Source organism: Simochromis diagramma, unplaced genomic scaffold (genome assembly GCF_900408965.1).
Source record: "Simochromis diagramma unplaced genomic scaffold, fSimDia1.1 OVJJ01000449.1, whole genome shotgun sequence".
Taxonomy (NCBI): domain Eukaryota; kingdom Metazoa; phylum Chordata; class Actinopteri; order Cichliformes; family Cichlidae; genus Simochromis; species Simochromis diagramma.
The window spans coordinates 683855-702668 of record NW_024387274.1 but is presented as its reverse complement, the minus strand read 5'-3'; the positions used below and the strand labels follow the sequence as shown (position 1 = coordinate 702668).

At 38.8% G+C, this 18814-nt stretch overlaps 1 protein-coding gene across 7 annotated transcripts in view; it reads left to right on the top strand.

The window, feature by feature from the left end:
* The window catches only part of phf14 (PHD finger protein 14), a 142307-nt gene that overhangs the window by 36837 nt on the left and 86656 nt on the right, over positions 1-18814 (top strand). For 6 of the 7 annotated variants that reach the window (XM_040002622.1, XM_040002621.1, XM_040002627.1 and 3 more), the window contains exons 12-14: positions 14899-15005; positions 16522-16653; positions 18250-18400. In XM_040002622.1, coding sequence (XP_039858556.1) covers positions 14899-15005; positions 16522-16653; positions 18250-18400 — 390 coding nt within the window. The remainder of the gene's footprint in view (positions 1-14898; positions 15006-16521; positions 16654-18249; positions 18401-18814) is intronic. The other variant, XM_040002624.1, reaches the window with a different exon arrangement.

Below are 18814 nucleotides of genomic sequence, written 5' to 3'. Positions count from 1 at the left end.
AAAACAAGAACATGAAACAATTTCTTAACCCATAAAAATGAGCTTTAACAATATAGCACAATACAAAACAATACTTAGGCTCTGAAAGACTATGGAGTTTTTTTTTTTCTTTTCAATGTGGCAGTTGTGTCTTAATTGTGGGTAAGTGTCCAAAAACCTCAGACTGTCAGCATATTTTTTTCAGGGTCATGCCAACCAATTGGATAGCTCACTAAAGCTTTCTCCTTCCTGAGTGATATCCAGCTTTACATACAACAGTAGAAGTTTTCATTTATTATCCTTTATTTATCCAAGTAAAAATTCTCATTGAAATTAAAATCTCTTTTCCAAGGGAGACCTGGGAGAAAGGTGCAACAAATACAACACATAACAATATAACGAGTAAAAAACCAAATATAAGTGAATAATATGCAATAGCAGATTGTTTTTAATGTTGCTCTTGAAACAATCACTTGCTCCTTTGTCTTGCTCGTTTAAAATGGACTTGAACTTGAATAATTATTTCTGACAATTCAGTTCCTTATGATTACCGTATTTTTCGCACCACAAGGTGCACCGGACTATAAGGCGCATTAAGCGAAGCAAAACAGTCAGATAAGTCAAACTATACTCAACTCATTCTTCTTGGTTCCTCCAATTCTGTACCCTTGATTCATTAACCCTTCAAGACCTACCATAGAACCAAGTCCGCCAGAGCTTATCTTTACATTTTTACATGCTGTAGTGCCATTTTCGGGAGCATTACAGGTTGCTATACATCAATACAACCATCATAGTCCAAATTTTAATAATATGTATGCATTAAGTGCAAAGTAGCTACATAAATTGCAAAAAAGAGAGATTTATAGATAGAAGTCAACCAACAGGAAAGTCTGATATACAGCGATTGCCCATTTAGCAGCAGCATAGAGAGAGCAGTGACCTACATGATTTCCACAGCAGTCTTTAGTAGATGTTTTTCTTTTGTGAAAATTTTTTACACTTTTTTTTTTGAGAAGGTCTCCTCCACAAGGGCTCAAATCTCTCCTTGTGCTCATGACCTCTGTCTCTGTTTCCTGCTCTGCTGTCTTTGACAGGTTTGAGCCTGTGACTCTGTCCTTTTTAAAGGAGACTGTTGGTCATCTTAAGCCTGCAGGGTCTCCAAATGATGCTGTCCCTCCTCGACTTTCAAAAGAGGTGTTACCTACAGTTGGTCTTTTGGTTCTTGAGCTGGTAAACCATAGTCTGATGTCAGGTGTTGTCCCTAAAGATTTTAAACATGCAGTAGTCAAACCCCTGATTAAAAAACCTGCTCTTGATCCTACGGTTCTTGCAAATTACAGGCCTATCTCCAAACTACCTTTTCTTTCCAAAATTCTTGAAAAGGTAGTTTACAGCCAAATAACGGCCTTCCTGGAAAAGCAAAATGTGTTAGAGGTTTTCCAATCTGGTTTTAAACCCTTTCATAGCACTGAATCAGCCCTTTTAAAAGTTTTTAATGACATATTTTTAGCGACTGATGCTGGGGACTGTGTTGTTCTTGTGCTTTTAGATTTGACAGCTGCGTTTGATACCGTGGATTATGCCATTTTATTCTCTCGTTTGGAGCACTGGGTGGGCATTAGGGGCACAGCACTGGAGTGGTTCAGGTCCTACTTGGCGGGGCGAACTTTTTGTGTCAGCCTCGGTTACTGTGTGTCGTCCTCCGCTCCCCTCTTGTGTGGTGTCCCACAGGGCTCAGTTCTAGGCCCCCCCCTTTTCTTTATATCTGCTTCCTCTTGGTTCTGTACTGAGAAAGCATGGCATTGCTTTCCACTTTTATGTCCCTCTAAAGAAAAAAGGCAGATACGTTACACAGCCATTACTTCAGTGTCTCGATGATATTAAGACTTGGATGTCTGTTAACTTTTTAAAATTCAATGATAAAAAGACCGAGGTGATGGTTTTTGGTAGCCCCACTGAGACTCCCAATGTGTATGTAGATTCCCTGGCCCAGTATATTATGTCAAAGTGGACTGTGATCTGAAGTTTAATAATCAAATTAAGGCAGTGGTAAAATCAAGCTTCTTTCAGCTCAGGCAGCTGCAAAAATAAAGCCAATTCTTTCACGGCAGCACTTTGAGACAGTGATCCACGCCTTTGTTAGCACTCGGCTAGATTACTGTAATGCACTTTATATTGGGGTCAGTGCATCATATATTAGTCATCTACAGAGGGTGCAAAATGCCGCAGCTCGTCTTTTAACTGGCACTCGAAAGTTTGAGCACATTTCCCCTGTTTTAGCTTCACTTCACCGGCTGCCCATTTCTTTTAGGATTCATTTTAAAATTCTTTTATTTGCTTTTAAAGCTCTCCATGGCCTAGCCCCATCGTATCTCTCTGAGCTGCTACAGCCTTATACACCCACCCGCTCTCTCAGGTCAGCTGATCAGCTGCTCCTGAATGTACCCAGGACTGGGCGTAAACTTAGAGGGGATCGTGCTTTTGCTGTAGCAGCTCAAAAACAGAACTGGCCTGTCTAATCTCTAAAGGAAGCTCGTTCCACAGTTTTGAAGTCACTCTTGAAAACCCACCTCTTTACCCTGGCCTTTGACACCACGTGAGATGTTGATTTTTATTTTTATTTCAGTTGTTTTTAGGTGTTTCGATGCTGTTTTATCTTGTTTTAATATAGGGCTGTTTTAATTTTTTTTTATGTGTTTTATTTATTTATTTTGCTGTTTCTGTACAGCACTTTGTTCCTGTGCTGGGTATTTTAAAGTGCTTTATAAATAAAATTGGATTGGATTGAAATTGGATTTAGAGCATTAAAATCAAAATGAATTTATTTGTCCTATGACAGTTTGCGTAGGATCCACTTTCCAGCGACTATGAATTGGATAAGCAGTTAAGAACATTAGTAGATGTAAAATAAATGTTTTTGATTATAATTTGGAAACACAAAAAATTTTAAAGCTGTAAAAAATACAACAAAAAAAAAAACCTTTCAGCTTTTACGAACAAGCCATTACAACTACACTCACTGGCTATTTCATTAGCTACACGCCCCTGGTGCTGGTCTATTGGATCAAGACTTGGTTGATGCTGTTTGAAGTGAGTGAACTGACTGTCATGTTCAAAGAACCATTTTGAGATGATTTAAGACTTGGCATCACCTTTTCCTGCTTTTCCTTTTTTTTGTTGGACTATCCTCTGTAAACCATAGAGGTGGTTGTCTGGGAAAATTCCCTTATATCTGAACAACCAGTCATTGAAATGACCTTTGTTCCCTATCCTGACTCTTGGTTTGAATCTCAGTAGGCTGTTTTGACCGTGTCTACTGAACTGTTGCCATATAATTGGCTAGTTAGACTGTAGTGTTCAACAGTCATACCTAATAAAGTGGCCAGTGTAGTTGTAAATACAACTCTTCAACATTTTAATAATCTCTGCAACAGGATTTGATAATTTTCTTTCCTGCACATGATATCAAAGCGAATCTCTATGAATCTCAGACTGTCAGACAAACCATAATTTGAAAATATTCCTATGGTCAGTGGGTTTAACTGAGAAAACTTACAAGCTGAAAGTGATATTTAAATTCCTTGCTGTCTTTCTCTTTAAGCATCTAATCTGCTGACAACAAGTAATTGTGACAATACTACTACGTGCAACATAGAGCCAGTCTCTAGCCACATAGACATAACGTGATTATCTGAAACAGTGGTGTCCATTTTATTCAAAATTGCAGATCAACATGGTGGCTTCCACACACCAGTGCCTGCCCCGGTGTATTTTTACTGGATTAATTCTCAGATTATGAGTGTGCATCAGTTTTGTTGGAAAACATAATTACACACTAATCTATGTATATTTGTAAGTGTCCATGCTGCCTGTCCCTCCACCCAGCAAGGGGACAACGATACCCCATCACCTTTTTAGTACTTTTTATAGATAGTACTACATCTCCATAAATATAGCTTTGTAAAATGAAAGTAGCAAAAATAAATGTGCATTCATAGTGTGCTTCTTTTTCCACTTCTGCTTTGGGCCAGTGTTTTTAGAAGTTATCTCACCCCACCGCTACCATCATCTTTTGCGTGTCCTTCGGTACGTCCATGAAATTCCTCTGTGGTCTTCCCCTTTTACAGCTCTAGTATCAGCATCCTTTTTCCATTATATCCACCATGCCTCTTGTGCACTTGTGCTCCTTTTGTGCTCTTCTCTTCAAACCATCTCAGCCTTGCCTCTCTTTGTCCTCCAAACTGCTCATATCGAGCTGTCTGTCTGATGTCCACTCATTTCCAATTCTTTCTAGTCTGATCACTTCTAATAAAATTCTTAGAAACTTCAGCTCTGCCACTTCCAGGTGGGCCTCGCATATTTCTGTCAGGGCCACGTCTCCAAATCATACATCCAAAACACGCCTCACTAAGTTGTAAACCGTAATATTCTCTTTAGCTGCTATCCTTCTCTCTCCACCTCTCTTGTGGGGCTGTCAGTTGCTTTGTATGGTTGACCCCAGATATTTAAACTCATCTGCTATCACTGCCTCATCTCCCACTCATTTAAACACATGCATTCTGTCTTTCACTCCTCTTCTCCACAGCACATACCTCCACCTTTCTAGGCTCTTTTCCATCCATGTACTGTCAGTACATTTAAAGCTCTAGCTTTCATCACGTTAACTTGCTGCAGCTCAATCTGTCTTTCTAGCGAGTTGCCTACATCATATGTAGGCGATCCTTACTTAGTGTCCAGTTAAGCATGCAGCTGATAAAAAGCCTTTTCCTTTGCTTTTGCCACCCCTCTCTCTATGGTGTACTAAAAATGAATTACTCAGTAATTAGTATTACTTACAGTGTACTTAAATAGGACAAGAAATACTGAACATATAAAGGCTAATTTAATCATGGAGCCCTGCTCTCAAAATCTGATGTAGATTGTAACACTGTCTGTGAAGCTGGATTTAAGAAAGAACTGTTTAAAGTTAAAATTTGAGAACATGTGTGGCGCTGTCTTCTGTCTGTGCGTTACGTCATGTGGTTGGTTGGTTGCAGCTAATAGACTGACATTAGCTTATCTTAGCTAACTACTGACAGAATCGATAACTCTGAGGAAAATAACGACACTAAAACTAAAAATCAGTTTAAGAGGATCGCTCCATGATGTAATTTAGCTTTTTATATGTAGTGCTTCATGTCATGTTTAAGGTTTCCTACAGTGCAATTTCTGTCTCTGTTCCTGTAAAACACCTAGATGTTATGCAAGATTAAGTCACCCCGAAAAGAAAAGCATACTTAATGTAAAATGGGGAAATATTGATTGTTTTTTCTGAAATTACGATAAAATTCATTTAAGTATGACATAATTAAAATTACTTACAGTGTACTTAAAGTTATTTGCAGTGCAATGTGTGTCTTTTCTTGTAAAGTATCTGTAAGTATCCATAAGTACCTCCAAATTACATTTAATTACAGGGTAATTGTGCCCTTAGTTGCTCGTATTATAAAGTCACCCCTGATGCTGAATTGAAGTGGAAGAAAATGGATAGCTGACTGTGTTGCTTGGATAAAAATCACAATATATCAGAAACTCTCTAAGAAGACGCTGAAATGACAGTTGTGCCAAATGTCTGAGATTTGGTTCTTATTAGGTGTACTTGTATGATTAATACTGGTCGCTGAATAGCTTATTCAGCTCTTGTTGTGAAGGAAAAGTTAGCTGGACCCTAGTGCAGTGGATATTGGATAGGTTGATCATACGGTTAACAGACAGCCTTTAGTTCTCATATCCACACCTCTGAAAAGGCTCCAGAGAAACCTTACCACTACTCTTCATGTGAAGAAAGTCACAAGTATTAAAATCACATGTGGTTTTAGTTAAATGTTTAGACAATGAAATGAAGAGCTGCGTGTGATCTGCAGTGAAGTAAAGCTAATTTTAGCCTCATCAGTTGCGTACCTTTTATATACTAAACAATATCAAAAGATCAGATCAGAAATTAGAAAATGCCACTAATTCTTTACATGAATTTATTGAGGAAAACGAATATTACATCACTGTAATGCTGGGATGGTGGAGCCACTCAGGATTCAGGATTTTATGTATATAGTTTAAGCAGCAGGTAAATCCATGAAAAGCTTTATTAGACGTGTGGTCGTGGAGAGTATGAGCTGAGCAGATAAGTTGTCAAATGATGTTAATATGGTGGCGAGGCAGCAGAATGTACAAGAACTTGCAAGAGTGGCAGTGAATCTGCAATGACCACCATAAATCACCAATTATGAACATGCACTGTTTAAGTAGCAACATCAGTCACAGCAGTGAATGCCTTTGTGTCATCTATCTGCCACATTTTCATCTCCTATTTGTCATCCTTCTGTGCATTTGCAGAAATGGATGTCCCCAACTGGGACTGTCATCATTCTTCCACTACACAGTCAGTGCTTTTGTTCTTGACGCCTCTAGAAGTTTAGCACTCCTGGCAACTTCATAAGAAAAACATCAGAAGTCATATTCCAGGAGTGCTATGATTAGCGTTTAGATTAAATTACTTTTTTAAGTTACCCATGTGCAGACCGTAGTTCTGCAATTAAGACAAACTAAAAGTGTTATCAATAGTCTTAGGTCATCTTTACAAATGACGTAACTAAGCATATGGATTTGACGTCTTGTTGTTACTAAGTGCAGTTATTTTCAATCTTTTCAAGATTGAAAAGATGCACAGCTACTTAGCATTGGGCGATATATCGAATATACTTGATGTATTACGTGTTTTTTCCACTACAATGGTTAAAATGGCTTTATCTTAACCACCAAGTATAAATTGCTGTGACAATAATAAGCTGTGCTATTAATGATTGAAGTGGAACAAATATGACCCAAGTGTCCATTTTGCGCTGTGTTTGGATAGGTTACAGTCTGGCAGAAACCCAGATGCCTAAAAGCTTACTGAACTGTTATTTAAATTGTTCAAACTCATTGTTTAAATGTGTACTTTTAAATTTCTTTATCTGTCTGATGAAGCTTGTTAACCAAACTGCTCTATATTGTCAGTGGAGACATTTTCTCGTTCTTACACCCTGGCAGACTTTAGTTTTAGTTAAAGAGATGGCCTCAGCAAGCCCTTGTGCTTTGGTCACCTGCCCCTCCCATCTATCAGGTTTCCCTCTCGAGGTGCTCCTTCAGCGGTGCAGGCAGAGTGAGAATGCTCAGATTAGAGCTTCCTTGGGGAAAACCTTGTCTGTTTAGTGAGAGACTGAATCCCTGCGAGATAAGTTTTCTAATTAACCTGCGTGGCAGCACTACACCTGAGATGCAGGGGAGGCTTGAATGTATCTGCTGCCGCTTTTCACCTACCATACACAACAGGTTCCCTTTTCCCTTCTCTGCTTTGAGGAAACTTGCAAAGGACTGCTTCAGCTAATATTGTTGAGACCAAACCCTCAGGCAAAAACAAACAGATGTTCAATAAATGCTCACTGTGCTTTCTGTTGCATCAAGTTAGTGGGTAAAATTGTTTAGCTAAAATGCTTCTTCAACTACGATGAAACCTGTTTGTACAAATAGAGCACTTGGTGAGCTGTTATTCACTCTTTGTATTTATTAGTTAGTTTCTGATGTTGGTGCGTATGGACGAACCCAGACTTTAACCTTCTGAGTCTGATCCAAATCACTACCCTTTCAGCTTGTTCGTGGCCAAAAGTGTCCACCAACAGATTAGGTCTGTAATTTTTATAATTTTTTGGTTTTTTTGCCATTTTTCCTACATAAAGCTTTTTAACTAACTTCAGTTCTTTTCATAAATATAAAATAGTTATTACTTAAATTACATTTTTAACCCTTTAAACACCAGTTTGTTTGTCCACTGTACTAGGTGGAAGACGACCTCAAATCTCACAATTTTATATATTTGCAGTAGGGGTGGGTTTTGATTATCAATTAAAATCGATTCTGGATTGGATAACGTGATATCGATTCATTAAAATCCTGAATCGATTTTTAAATATAAATTTATTTTGTCCGAACCGCCAGAATCTCAGGTTAAACCTCACAAAATTTCTACAACCGCCAAACAGCTAAAACAGTGAATGAGAGCTGGTACACAGATTCTGCACAAAGACGTAAACACAAAACGCAGACCCAACGCATCCGAATCAGTGAGCTGTCGCCTTTCTCACCTGACGGCACATACACACGGACACGCCGTTGGGGCTGAAAGCCGACAGCTCACTGATTTTGAAAAGGTGGCAGGTGTTTTGTGTTTCTGCGCTAGATTCTGAAGCTGCAGGTTTTATCTCTCTCCAACCAAAATGGATTGAACCAGCAGAGAAAGTAGATCGAAACTATGATTCACATTTCGCTTCACATAAACATCGTCAGGAATTTCCTCTTACTTTTGCTGTTTTGCTTCCACCAAGATAAAATCACACTTCCGACATGTAATTGATTCACATCAACATTGATTATAATGCATTATTTTTGTGCAGGGAGAGCAAAAACATAAAAACTCCCTCTCAGCTTGTTCGTGGCCAAAAATGGCCACCCCTTGTTTACATTTACAAAATGCTATAAAATTAATATATATTAAAAAAAATTTCCACTTTCATTGACTTAATTTTTTAAATTGGCAGCAGTGTTATTCATGAAAATTAAAATTTCATTCAAATTCTGAATTTTAACCCTTTAAATGCCAGTTAAATCACATAATTGTAATGATTTACATAGGGATAAAAATCATAAAATCTATATTTTTTTCTAAATAATACATGCAAAATGATTTTTCTAACCATGGTGGAGGTTAGATGCATAGCATCAGAAAAACAAAAAAATACAAAAAAAAATGGGCACCTCCTGTTTACGTTCACAAAATGCTATAAAATTAATGTATATTAAAATATTTTTTTACTTTCATTGACTTGATTTTTTTAAATTAGCACTGGTCCTAGTCATGAAAACCAAACTATAATTCAAATTCAGAAATTATACCCTTGCATACCAGTCAGATTACGTATTATTACTACGCTTTTGGGGGAAAATAGCAATGTTCAAAGTTCACATTTTTTAGCATATGAATGATGAAACCAAATTTTTTTTTAATCATCATTGCAGGGCAGTACCAGTAACAGTAACAATTATTTATTTTTACGTTATTTAATTTTTTTGGATGAATGGCCAAAAAGAAAATCACACATGGTGTGTTAGTGGCCAGAAAGGCAATTTAATGACCAAATAACCACTGAAATGACCACAAAAATGATCAAAATTTATATTCCAGTGTGTGTGCTTCTGTATGCATCCTCATTAGCAGCAAGATGTGCTAACCACAGTAGAGTGGTTTTTGTAGGCACACTTTCTAAACCTGAGGGGCTGCTGTTCCTGGAGGTGCACCTTTTGCACCTTCTTCTCATTTTGTTGGTGGGGTGTGGGTCACACTCTGGTTCAGACTGTGTCTTGATATCAATGGCAGAAGTGGCTGAGAATTGGGGACAAGGGTGTCATGTGCCCCAGCTCTCCCAGGATCACTCTTCATTTGTAGGTTGTAGAGCACTCCCCCACTTCAGTGAAGTTGTTTCCAGTGGGACAAAGGCATCGTATCCCAAGACAACCAGGAGATTGGAGAAAAGAGCCATCAGCCATCAGTTAGTTTTCCTTCAACAACTCAAGGTGCCAACATCCTCTCTAAGTTATCCAAGCTGTATTTGTGCCTATTGTAGTCCAGGATTGCTTCTTGCTTCCAGGCTTCCTCTATTACCCATCACTAACTGCTGGTTCCCTGTGTGTTGTGGTCAAAAGAAGCACATTCCTCCATTGCTTTGGCATGTGAGATATCGCCGTGGTAATTTTGGTGAAGCCAAAGACAGACAACAAAATCTTCCACTGTTGCAACTGGAGGAGCTGGGGAGGAAGCTCTGGGTTTTTCCCCTGTGCCAGTTTTCATCTGAGGAGTTCCTCTGCCAATGTGACCGAAGTAAAGACGTTGTCCTCGGAGCTCCTCCGTCAGTTGGAGTCTGAACCCCATGCCATTTTTTTACTTCCTGAGAACTTCCAGTGTTGTCATCCAACATGCTTTGTATTGCTTTATTCTGGTGTAAGCTTTATCTCCACTTCATCTATAATCCTCCAATCCTCACACCTTCGCCTCCCGTGCAGGTTCGTAAGGGCGCACAGCAGCTAAAAGACCGCCATTGTTTTAAAAAAGTCAAAAGTAGATCTCAGGCTGCTAATGCAGGAAACTGCATACAGGGTGAGCCCTGGTTTGATACCAGTGGGTACTGGATTGTAGAGCAGTCTCTCTTCAGTTAGTGGGACCCACACGGTTTTCCGGTTGTAACAAAATAGTTTTATTAAATATCATCTAAGAGCAAAAGACCCCCCCCCCCCCCCCCCCCCAAAAAAAAACAAAACAAAACAAAAACAAACAAACAAAAAAACAAAAAGACAAAAACAAAAATCCCAGAAGAGGATTCAGGCACTGGCTAGTACTCATCAGTGGTAATGTGGTCAGCCTCTTTGGAGATTGTCCTCTCATCATCTGGAGAAGAAGTTTCTTCATCTTGGGCAGATGTCTTTTCTTCAAGGGCAGAGGACTGCTTGCTGTCCTTGCTCTCTGACCAGATCATATAGACAGTGCTTTAAGCAGTGATGACCTTCTTGCCACATTGCCACAATAAATGATCTGGAAGCTGTTAGTGCTGCTTCTGTAAGTAAGCCTGTCTGCACCTGCATAAACTCCAGGACATGTTTATAAACAGTGTTTGTTGTCGTTTGCGCTGCAGCTGTAGCTTTGAACTCTGCAAAATGTCCTGTGATTGAGTTTTCTTTTTTTTGGGAGTTGATATTTTGGGTATGGTATCTTTTTATGAAAAATACAAGAGTAAAAGTGCTTTTAACATGTGCTTCAAAGCTAAGTTTGACTGGGAACCTCAAAGCTCAATAGCCTGCATCGACAGAAATTCACTGCAACCTGTGGTAATGTTTGATGCGTCATAATTTATTCCAGTCTATCTTGCAAATACATGTTTGTGCTGCAATGTCATGCACAAGCACAAACTATTAGATCCTTAAGATCAAACCTATGTCAAAATTGTTTCATTATTTTGGTCTGTTGGAGTGTGGTAAGCCATCAAAGGCCGCTACTAGAAACTAGGAATATTACATGAGCATCTTCCTTGGGGGGCTCAACCCGGGGTAGCGGTCATGGCCTATTAGGGGCTCTGTTGGCTCTTAGGTGATGGTTTCCTCGTGGCTGCGTGCAGCGGGGCTAGGGGAGGGTCTGTGCTGACAGATGTGGGTTACTGACCTGGTAGCCTGGCTGTAAGTAAATCCGTTGGGTATCTTTCTTCGCCTTTAGACAATAATTCTGATGGCAAACGGGACAGGCCAAAAAAAAAAAGAAAAAAAAAAGGAATATTACATTAAATTGCTTGTTTGGCCAAAAATGGGTAAATGATGTAATTTGGTAAAAAAAAACTTTAAAAACTACAATTTTCATGTGTTGAGTTTAGAATGAAAGCAATTTTACCTAAATTGTATGATATAGTACTGTCAATAACAAGGAATCAAAAAAGGTGGTTATAATGGGTTTCAATTGGCCAAAAATGGCCACGATAGAGCCAAGAGGAACAATTTGGTGTATAGTGTATATTATTGATATTATTAAGGAGCTGGTGTTGAAAATTGAAAAATCTTAAAAAAAAATGTAGACCTTTGAGAAGTTTCATTCCATTTGCATTAACAGAACGGAAATGGTTGAAAAAAAGAAAAGTGAAGTGGCCACAAATGGCCAGGATGGAGCCAAAAGTGTTAATCTGGATTGGACCCACAGTATCCCACCTAGATTGTAAGACCATTGGGCATTCTGTGGGTTGTCAGGAACAGCAAGCGACACAAGCGGCGGAGGAAGAGGAAACAAAAGCAGGGATGCAGAGCTGGCAGTCATGTCCAGCTGCGAAAGCAGCAGCACAAACCCCCGTTTCCATCAATCTACCTCACCGATGCCAGATCCCTGTCAAACAAAACGGAAGAACTTTAATCAGAGATTTACTATAGCTGTTTTGTCCAGGAGTGTTGTCTATTGATTGAATCCAGGCTCCATCCATAAGTCCCCAATGCCTAAGTGGAGCTACTGCTCCAGACCTTAAAGCTCCGGGACTGCAACAAAGACTTTGGAAGGGGTGGGGGGTTCTGTGATTATATACTCCAGGTCTGTTGACATAACCACAGAAATATAGATGGTAATTGCTTACCGGACTTCAAGGCCATGTCAATTAAATTCAGACCCTACCTCGTGAACTAATGGTGGCTATAGTTAACATTGTTTACTTTTTCCCCTGATGCTAAGCCCAAAAGGGATCATAAAGCCCAAAAGGGATAAGGAATGTTACTCCAAATTTCTAAACAGCAGAGACTTCAACACAGTCTGGCTCTAGAGGCTTAATTAAACTGACCAACCCAAAGATATTTATTTATTAGGTCCTGCAAATTATCTGAATTTCCCAAGAATATGGTAGAAAATTGTAAAGGCATTTTATTTACCTTAAATATACTGATTAAAGCTTTGTTGAGCCATAAGAGTTTAATATTTGGGCTGTCCCAAAATATGTGCCAATACACGACATAACCTCCAACAGTTGAGTGTACCTGTGTCAAGATGTACCATTAGCATTGGTGTTATGAAAAAACACATCAGACGATGACTTTTGATTCATGGGTTTTCAGTCATCTCAAGATGCATATCCAAATTCGTATGAGCCAAAATTGCTTGGGTTGGTGGATCTTTTATTGTTGAGAGTTCGATGTCTTTCCATTTAGCATGAAATTTTGTTGAACACATATTGTTATATAATGTCTCCATAGTCATGTTTCCAGAGAGGAATCACCAGTCTTACTAAAATATCAGATTTGTAAAACAATCCGAGATCTTCGGTCATCATCATATCTCTCCTGAACACCTGAAGCTTCTCAAGTGGATCTCTTCTTGATCTGGGGTGGCTGTAGGTTTTAGCACAGTGTTGTCACCATTTCTCTTGTTGCTTTGGCGGCATCCTTACATAGGTGAGTCCACGACCCCTTCATAAAACACCTCTTTCTTCTGTCATGCTCTCCAAAGAACCTCTTCTTTCATAATTAGTGTTGATGCCGATTGTAGCACTCTCGGTCTCTTAGATTCCTCCTTCTGCCTTCTTAACCCCACGTTTAATATCCGCATATTGTTCGTTGTTATCTTTTCTGAAGTCACAAAGCTCTTTCAGGATTATTCAGGAGTGTGGGCTCAGCTGTATCCATGCCTGCTGTGGCTAACATTAGCTCAGTTGAATGGCTCAGACCCACATGGCTTTTCTCTGTCAAGTTATGACTCTCATACTTCTTGTGATAACCTTTGTTTCCATTGTCAAAAACAATCTTCAATATTGACAAAAATAGTACCATCAGGGGTCATTTAAACCAAACAAATAAAAAAAACATTGGGAGCTCGTCATTCTGTTGTGGGCGGATGCCTAGAGCAGTTCTCTCTTCACCTTCAGGTTTCTGGGTGCCCATATCTCTGCAAATCTCACTTGGACACCATCACCATGGTAAAGAATGGTGGTATGGAGGGACATGGGAAACAAGATCAATTGTGATTAAGAATAACTGATTAAATGCAGAGTGGATTATAAACACATGGAGAGTGAAAAAAGATGATTGAAGAAGAAACAGTGCATCATGGGAAGCCTCCAGCAGCCAGACCTTGTATGTGATGACAAAGGTTTTAAATTCAATATTATTTAGTATTTAGCACCGAGCAAATGAAGAGAAGCCAGTATGGGCAAACTGCGCTCTCTTTCTAGTTCCTGACAGGACTCTTGCTGCAGCATTTTGGATTAACTGAAGGCTTTTTAGGACATCCTGATAATAATGAATTACAGTAGTCGAGCCTATAAGTAATAAATGCATGAACTAGTTTTTCAGCACTCACTCTGAGACAGGATATTTCTAATTTTAGAGATACTGGAAGAAAGTAAATGGACGAAAGCAGTTCTACATATTTGTTCAGTATGCACAATGAAGGGCACATCCTGCTCAAAATCCCTCACAGTGTAAATAGAAGCAAAGGTAATGCTATCCAGAATAAGCATCTGGTTAGACACAATATTTTTATTTTCTGAATTTAGAAACAGAAAATTAGAGGTCATCTGTCTTTATGCGTTTAGATTTCTGCCACATCCTTTGGTGATCAATGAAGCTATGTATCATCTGCCTAGCAGTGAAAATGTATGCTATCCTATGCACTGAAGGACATGTCCTGGTTCTCAAAGTGTTACTAGAAGTCTGGGCACAATTTTTCTAACTAGTACAATAAGGGTAGGGTACAATAACCTCAGTTTTATCTGCAATTAGAAGGAGAGAAATTAGAGGTTATCCAAGTCTTTATGTCTTCAAGATATTTCTTGGATTTAACTGAGTGAGGTCTATCATATGGCTTTGTAGATACCAGGATATCATCTGTATTACAATGAAAATGTAAGCTCTCCCTTCTAATAATACTGCCTAAGGGAAACCTCTGAAGTATCTGCTTGCAGGACCCACTGCAAACAGATACTTGTTGGGCTACAAGTAGCCCAACTCCTGGAGTTGAAAAACTGGGGGGGAAGAAAAAATGAAAAACCATTTCTGTTTTGGGGGTTGTCTCATTCTTGCCATTCTAGTGCAAATGTTGTTCATTTTCAAAGCATCTGGGAACCCCCTGCTACTTAACTGACTACATCAATATTTCAGAAATTTAACTGACTTGAATACTATGATGAGCTGTGTATTCCTTTTTCAAAGAAAATCTTATTTGTCTTAGTTTTTATAAAATCTACTTCGCAGTGAAGTATAAGTTACTTTTCATGTATATTAAATATTCATCAAACTTTTTGTGTGTGTGTTTCTTTTTTCTTTTTTTTTTGGTAGAAATTAAATACTCCACCAATCTTGAAGGCCCCAAAAGAAAGGAAGCCCAGCAAGAAGGAAGGAGGCACCCAAGGGAAGGCATCTAGTCTGCCAGCGATCCTCTACAGGTAAACACACAATAGCTTTGAGTCATCATGGAGCGAGAAAGGCAAAGGTTAATGAAATGGGTAAAATGTTAGAACGAGGATTGTGTTTTTTATCCGTCATCTTCAGTGCTTTGAAATAGGAGAATTTATCTGAATCTGATACATTTAGCTCAAATAAGTATTTGATACTTGTTCTTGTCATTCTGCCTATGGGCACCGCAGTCATTTTTTATTTTTATTTTTTTGTTCAGTCTTAAAGCTTTAATTCAAGGAGTTAAGAAAAGCATTGCATTAATTGGTTTGGAATTGGAGCCATTTTCACTCCTTAGCCATAAAAGGCTAATGAGGTATTGTTGTCACCCTGCCAAGTAGGTGAGCAGGCGGGCAGTGTGGACACCCAAGTTTGCCTCATTCTTGAGTTATTGCATTCACAATCTATAATTTTAAAATTAATATCTACTACTAAAGATTTTGTATGAGTTTGGATTTCAGCGACCTCGACTTTATGATTAAGATGAGAGGTCAGGTTTTCTGAAAATATTGTGATTGTGATAACTCCAGAAGGAAGTTACCTAGAATTTTCAAACTTGTACCATAGGTACAACTGCTAGGAGACTGAGGGGTAAAACTGGCGGCTGCCATTTTTATTTATTCTCAGTCCATATTTTCAGAGGCTAAAAATGCAACAGTTGTCTAACAAGCAATTTCATGGTCAGATGAGATCTGTTCCCTGATTATCCACTGACTGATTATGCAAGAAAAACATCTTAAGCCGCTTCCAAGTGTAAGTTGTTCATTTAGTAGCTGTTCCTTGAAAAACCTGGTTTCAGGTCTGAAGACATGTTAATGCAAGTGAAGAAGGACATCATTCTGTTTTAAACCCAAAATCACATTTCTATAAAATACCAAAGATAACAGTCTGACAGACTTCTATAATATAAAACTTCACAGTGATTCCCAAAGAGCTTGAGCTGACAACATGGGATATCTCAGTGTGGATGAAGTGTGCTCATACAATATTTGAGGAAATTGGAGTAGTGCATGTGGAAGTGATGGGTCTAAAAGCTACCTGTAGCTGATAAACAACGTCTGTGAAAGTCTTTAAGAAATGGGAAACAAAAACCTGACATAGGACCCGACAGAAGCATCTGGCCCTTCAGCTGATCCATCAGCTGTTTACTAAAGCCTAATAAGAAAAGGTCTCACTTGATGGGTGTCTGTCAAGAAGCCCTTCTTAAGGAAGGGAAATGGGGAAATGAGGTTATACTTAAATAGCATAACTGGACTGAAAATCAGTGGCAACTGGTGTTACGGAGTGATGAATCAAATTGTTTTCAATATGTACAGAGGAGATCAAAAGCGCGATACATCAGTGAGTATCATCTGTAAAACACGGAGGCTCTTTCCCTCTTTCCTGTTGGAATTCATTATACAGTTAGAGAAATCTTGTTATAAAACAAAAATAAAACAAAAAGCAACAACCTTTTCTCATGCTCATTATTTCTCATACTCACTGAAACCTGATGTATTTCTGCAGCTGCGGAATTTGTAAAAAAAACCAGGACCAACATCTGCTTGTACTGTGTGATACATGCAAGCTCTACTACCACCTGGGCTGCCTGGAGCCACCACTAACACGAATGCCCAAGAAGACCAAGAACAGCTATTGGTAAGTTGGGTTTAAGTGGACCCTGAGGCTCTCCCCTAAACACCATGAAAAGTGATCTAATTTGAGCAGCTGACAGCATCCGTTGTTGTGAGTCATATGAGATAAAACTGGCACAAAACAGTCATTAGTGAAAGTCACACATCAACCCCATTTCTCATTTCCTTAAGTGCAATTCAGTTCATTCAATTTTATTTATATAGCACACAACAACAGCTGCCTCAAGCGGCTTTATATTAAAAAGAAGAGTAAAGATTCTACAATAATTCAGAGAAAGCAGAGAGAACCACAATCATATCACCCCCTATGAACAAGCAGTTTGGCCACAGTGGGAAGGTAAAAACTCCCTTTTAACAGGGAGAAACCTCCAACAGAACCAGGCTCAGGGAGGGGCGGCCATCTGCAGCGACTGGTTGGAGGTGAGGGGAAGAAGACAGGACAAAGACACGCTGTGGAAGAGAGCCGGAGATTTATAATAACCAGAAGCGGCAAATTTACTGAGACTCTTTACTTAAGCAAAAGTACAAAAATCTGTGTTAAAAAAGACTAAACTTTTTTACTCAGTTAAAAGTGAAAAAGTAAATGGTCTGAAAATAAAAAAGTAAAAAGTAGCTCCTTGAATGACAGTTCTACCTATTCTGTTTTTATGCAAAAGTAATTTAATCTTCTGCAGTATTCATATTTTCGTATTTAATTTTTGAATTAATACTAGTACATTAGAATACAAATGTTATTCAAATCTACATTCTAATTTTAATGTACTCATAATGTACTCAGCTTGATTCTATTATGTAGAAAACAATGAGTAAAATAATTTTAAAAAATAGCTATTTTCTGTTGCCTACGTTGTAGAGTGTTAGTTTGTCTCCACATCTGAACAGTCAGGGGTTAAAATGACATTCAGCAGGTGGGAAACTAACATCGGTTGTAATGGCTCAGCATGGAGAAAAGAAGCATCACTCGCAATAATTTTTAATGTGAGCGGGGCAGATTCTTACTGTACAGGCAGATGACCTGCTGCTCTTTTTTGATTTACGCAAATGAATTCAACAAGATGTAAGCAGATGTTTCAGAGCTGTCTCGGCTGATTTCCATTTCCTACACTAACAGGGAACTGTATATTGTGTTTATGCTAGACCAGGGGTAGGCAACCTTTTTGATGACGAGTGCCAGCTAAAATTTCCTCAGAAGTCAATGTGCCATATAATTGCATTAGCAATAAATTTGATAACGCTCTATATTAACAGTTGCTGCGCTGAGCGGACAGCTCCTGAAGCATTTGAAGGGTCGGAATGTGGAAATTTCAACATTGCTTGAAAAAAATCACAGCTAGCAACGTCCCTCTCACCAGTAGACTAAGTGATTTTTAGCCAATTACAAGTTGAATCTGGTAGTTGGGGTTGTTAGCTAAGATACCGTCATTAAGAAGCGGCACAACTAATGTGTCTATGCGAGCTAATTTGCGATGTGCACCGCATTGTCTGTTTGTAAACACAATCAACTAATCGTTACATTAAAGACTGAAGATTTAGGTGTATGATTAAAAAAAAAAAAAAATTAATTCAATTAAATGAGTCAAGTCGTTTTCAATTTCCTTAGGCAATGCTCTGAGTGTGACCAAGCCAGCAGCGATGAAGCTGATATTGCCATGGAGACGTTACCAGATGGCACCAAGAGGTCCAGGAGGCAGATCAAAGGACCGATCAAATTCATCCCACAGGAGATGTCACCAGAGCCCAAGAAACATCAAGTAAGAGGCACTGTGTGTATTGACACACTGGAACCAGCTCATATTAGCTAAAATGTGCGAAAGGTTTGCATGCTCTATTGTTCCTCCACTCTAATTACAGTGTATCTCATGTTGTCACTGGCTAACTGACACATTCATATTGATTACAAATAATTAACTTGCGTTCCCATTAGTTCCCTCTTCTTCTAAGGTTATCAGTACGTTGCACACGGTGATCTCACGCATGCAATATAAACAGTGTTACTGCATACAAAAAACACACAGGCGTTCTCCTGGTGGAACTCAAAATAATAAAAGAGAAGAAAATGAACGTGAATCAAAAAGTTGTTCCTTTTTGATTCACTGTGTTTGATGAGAAACAAGAGTAGGAAGGTACAAACCCAGTTTGAACAGACTAAACAGATGGGCTTCATA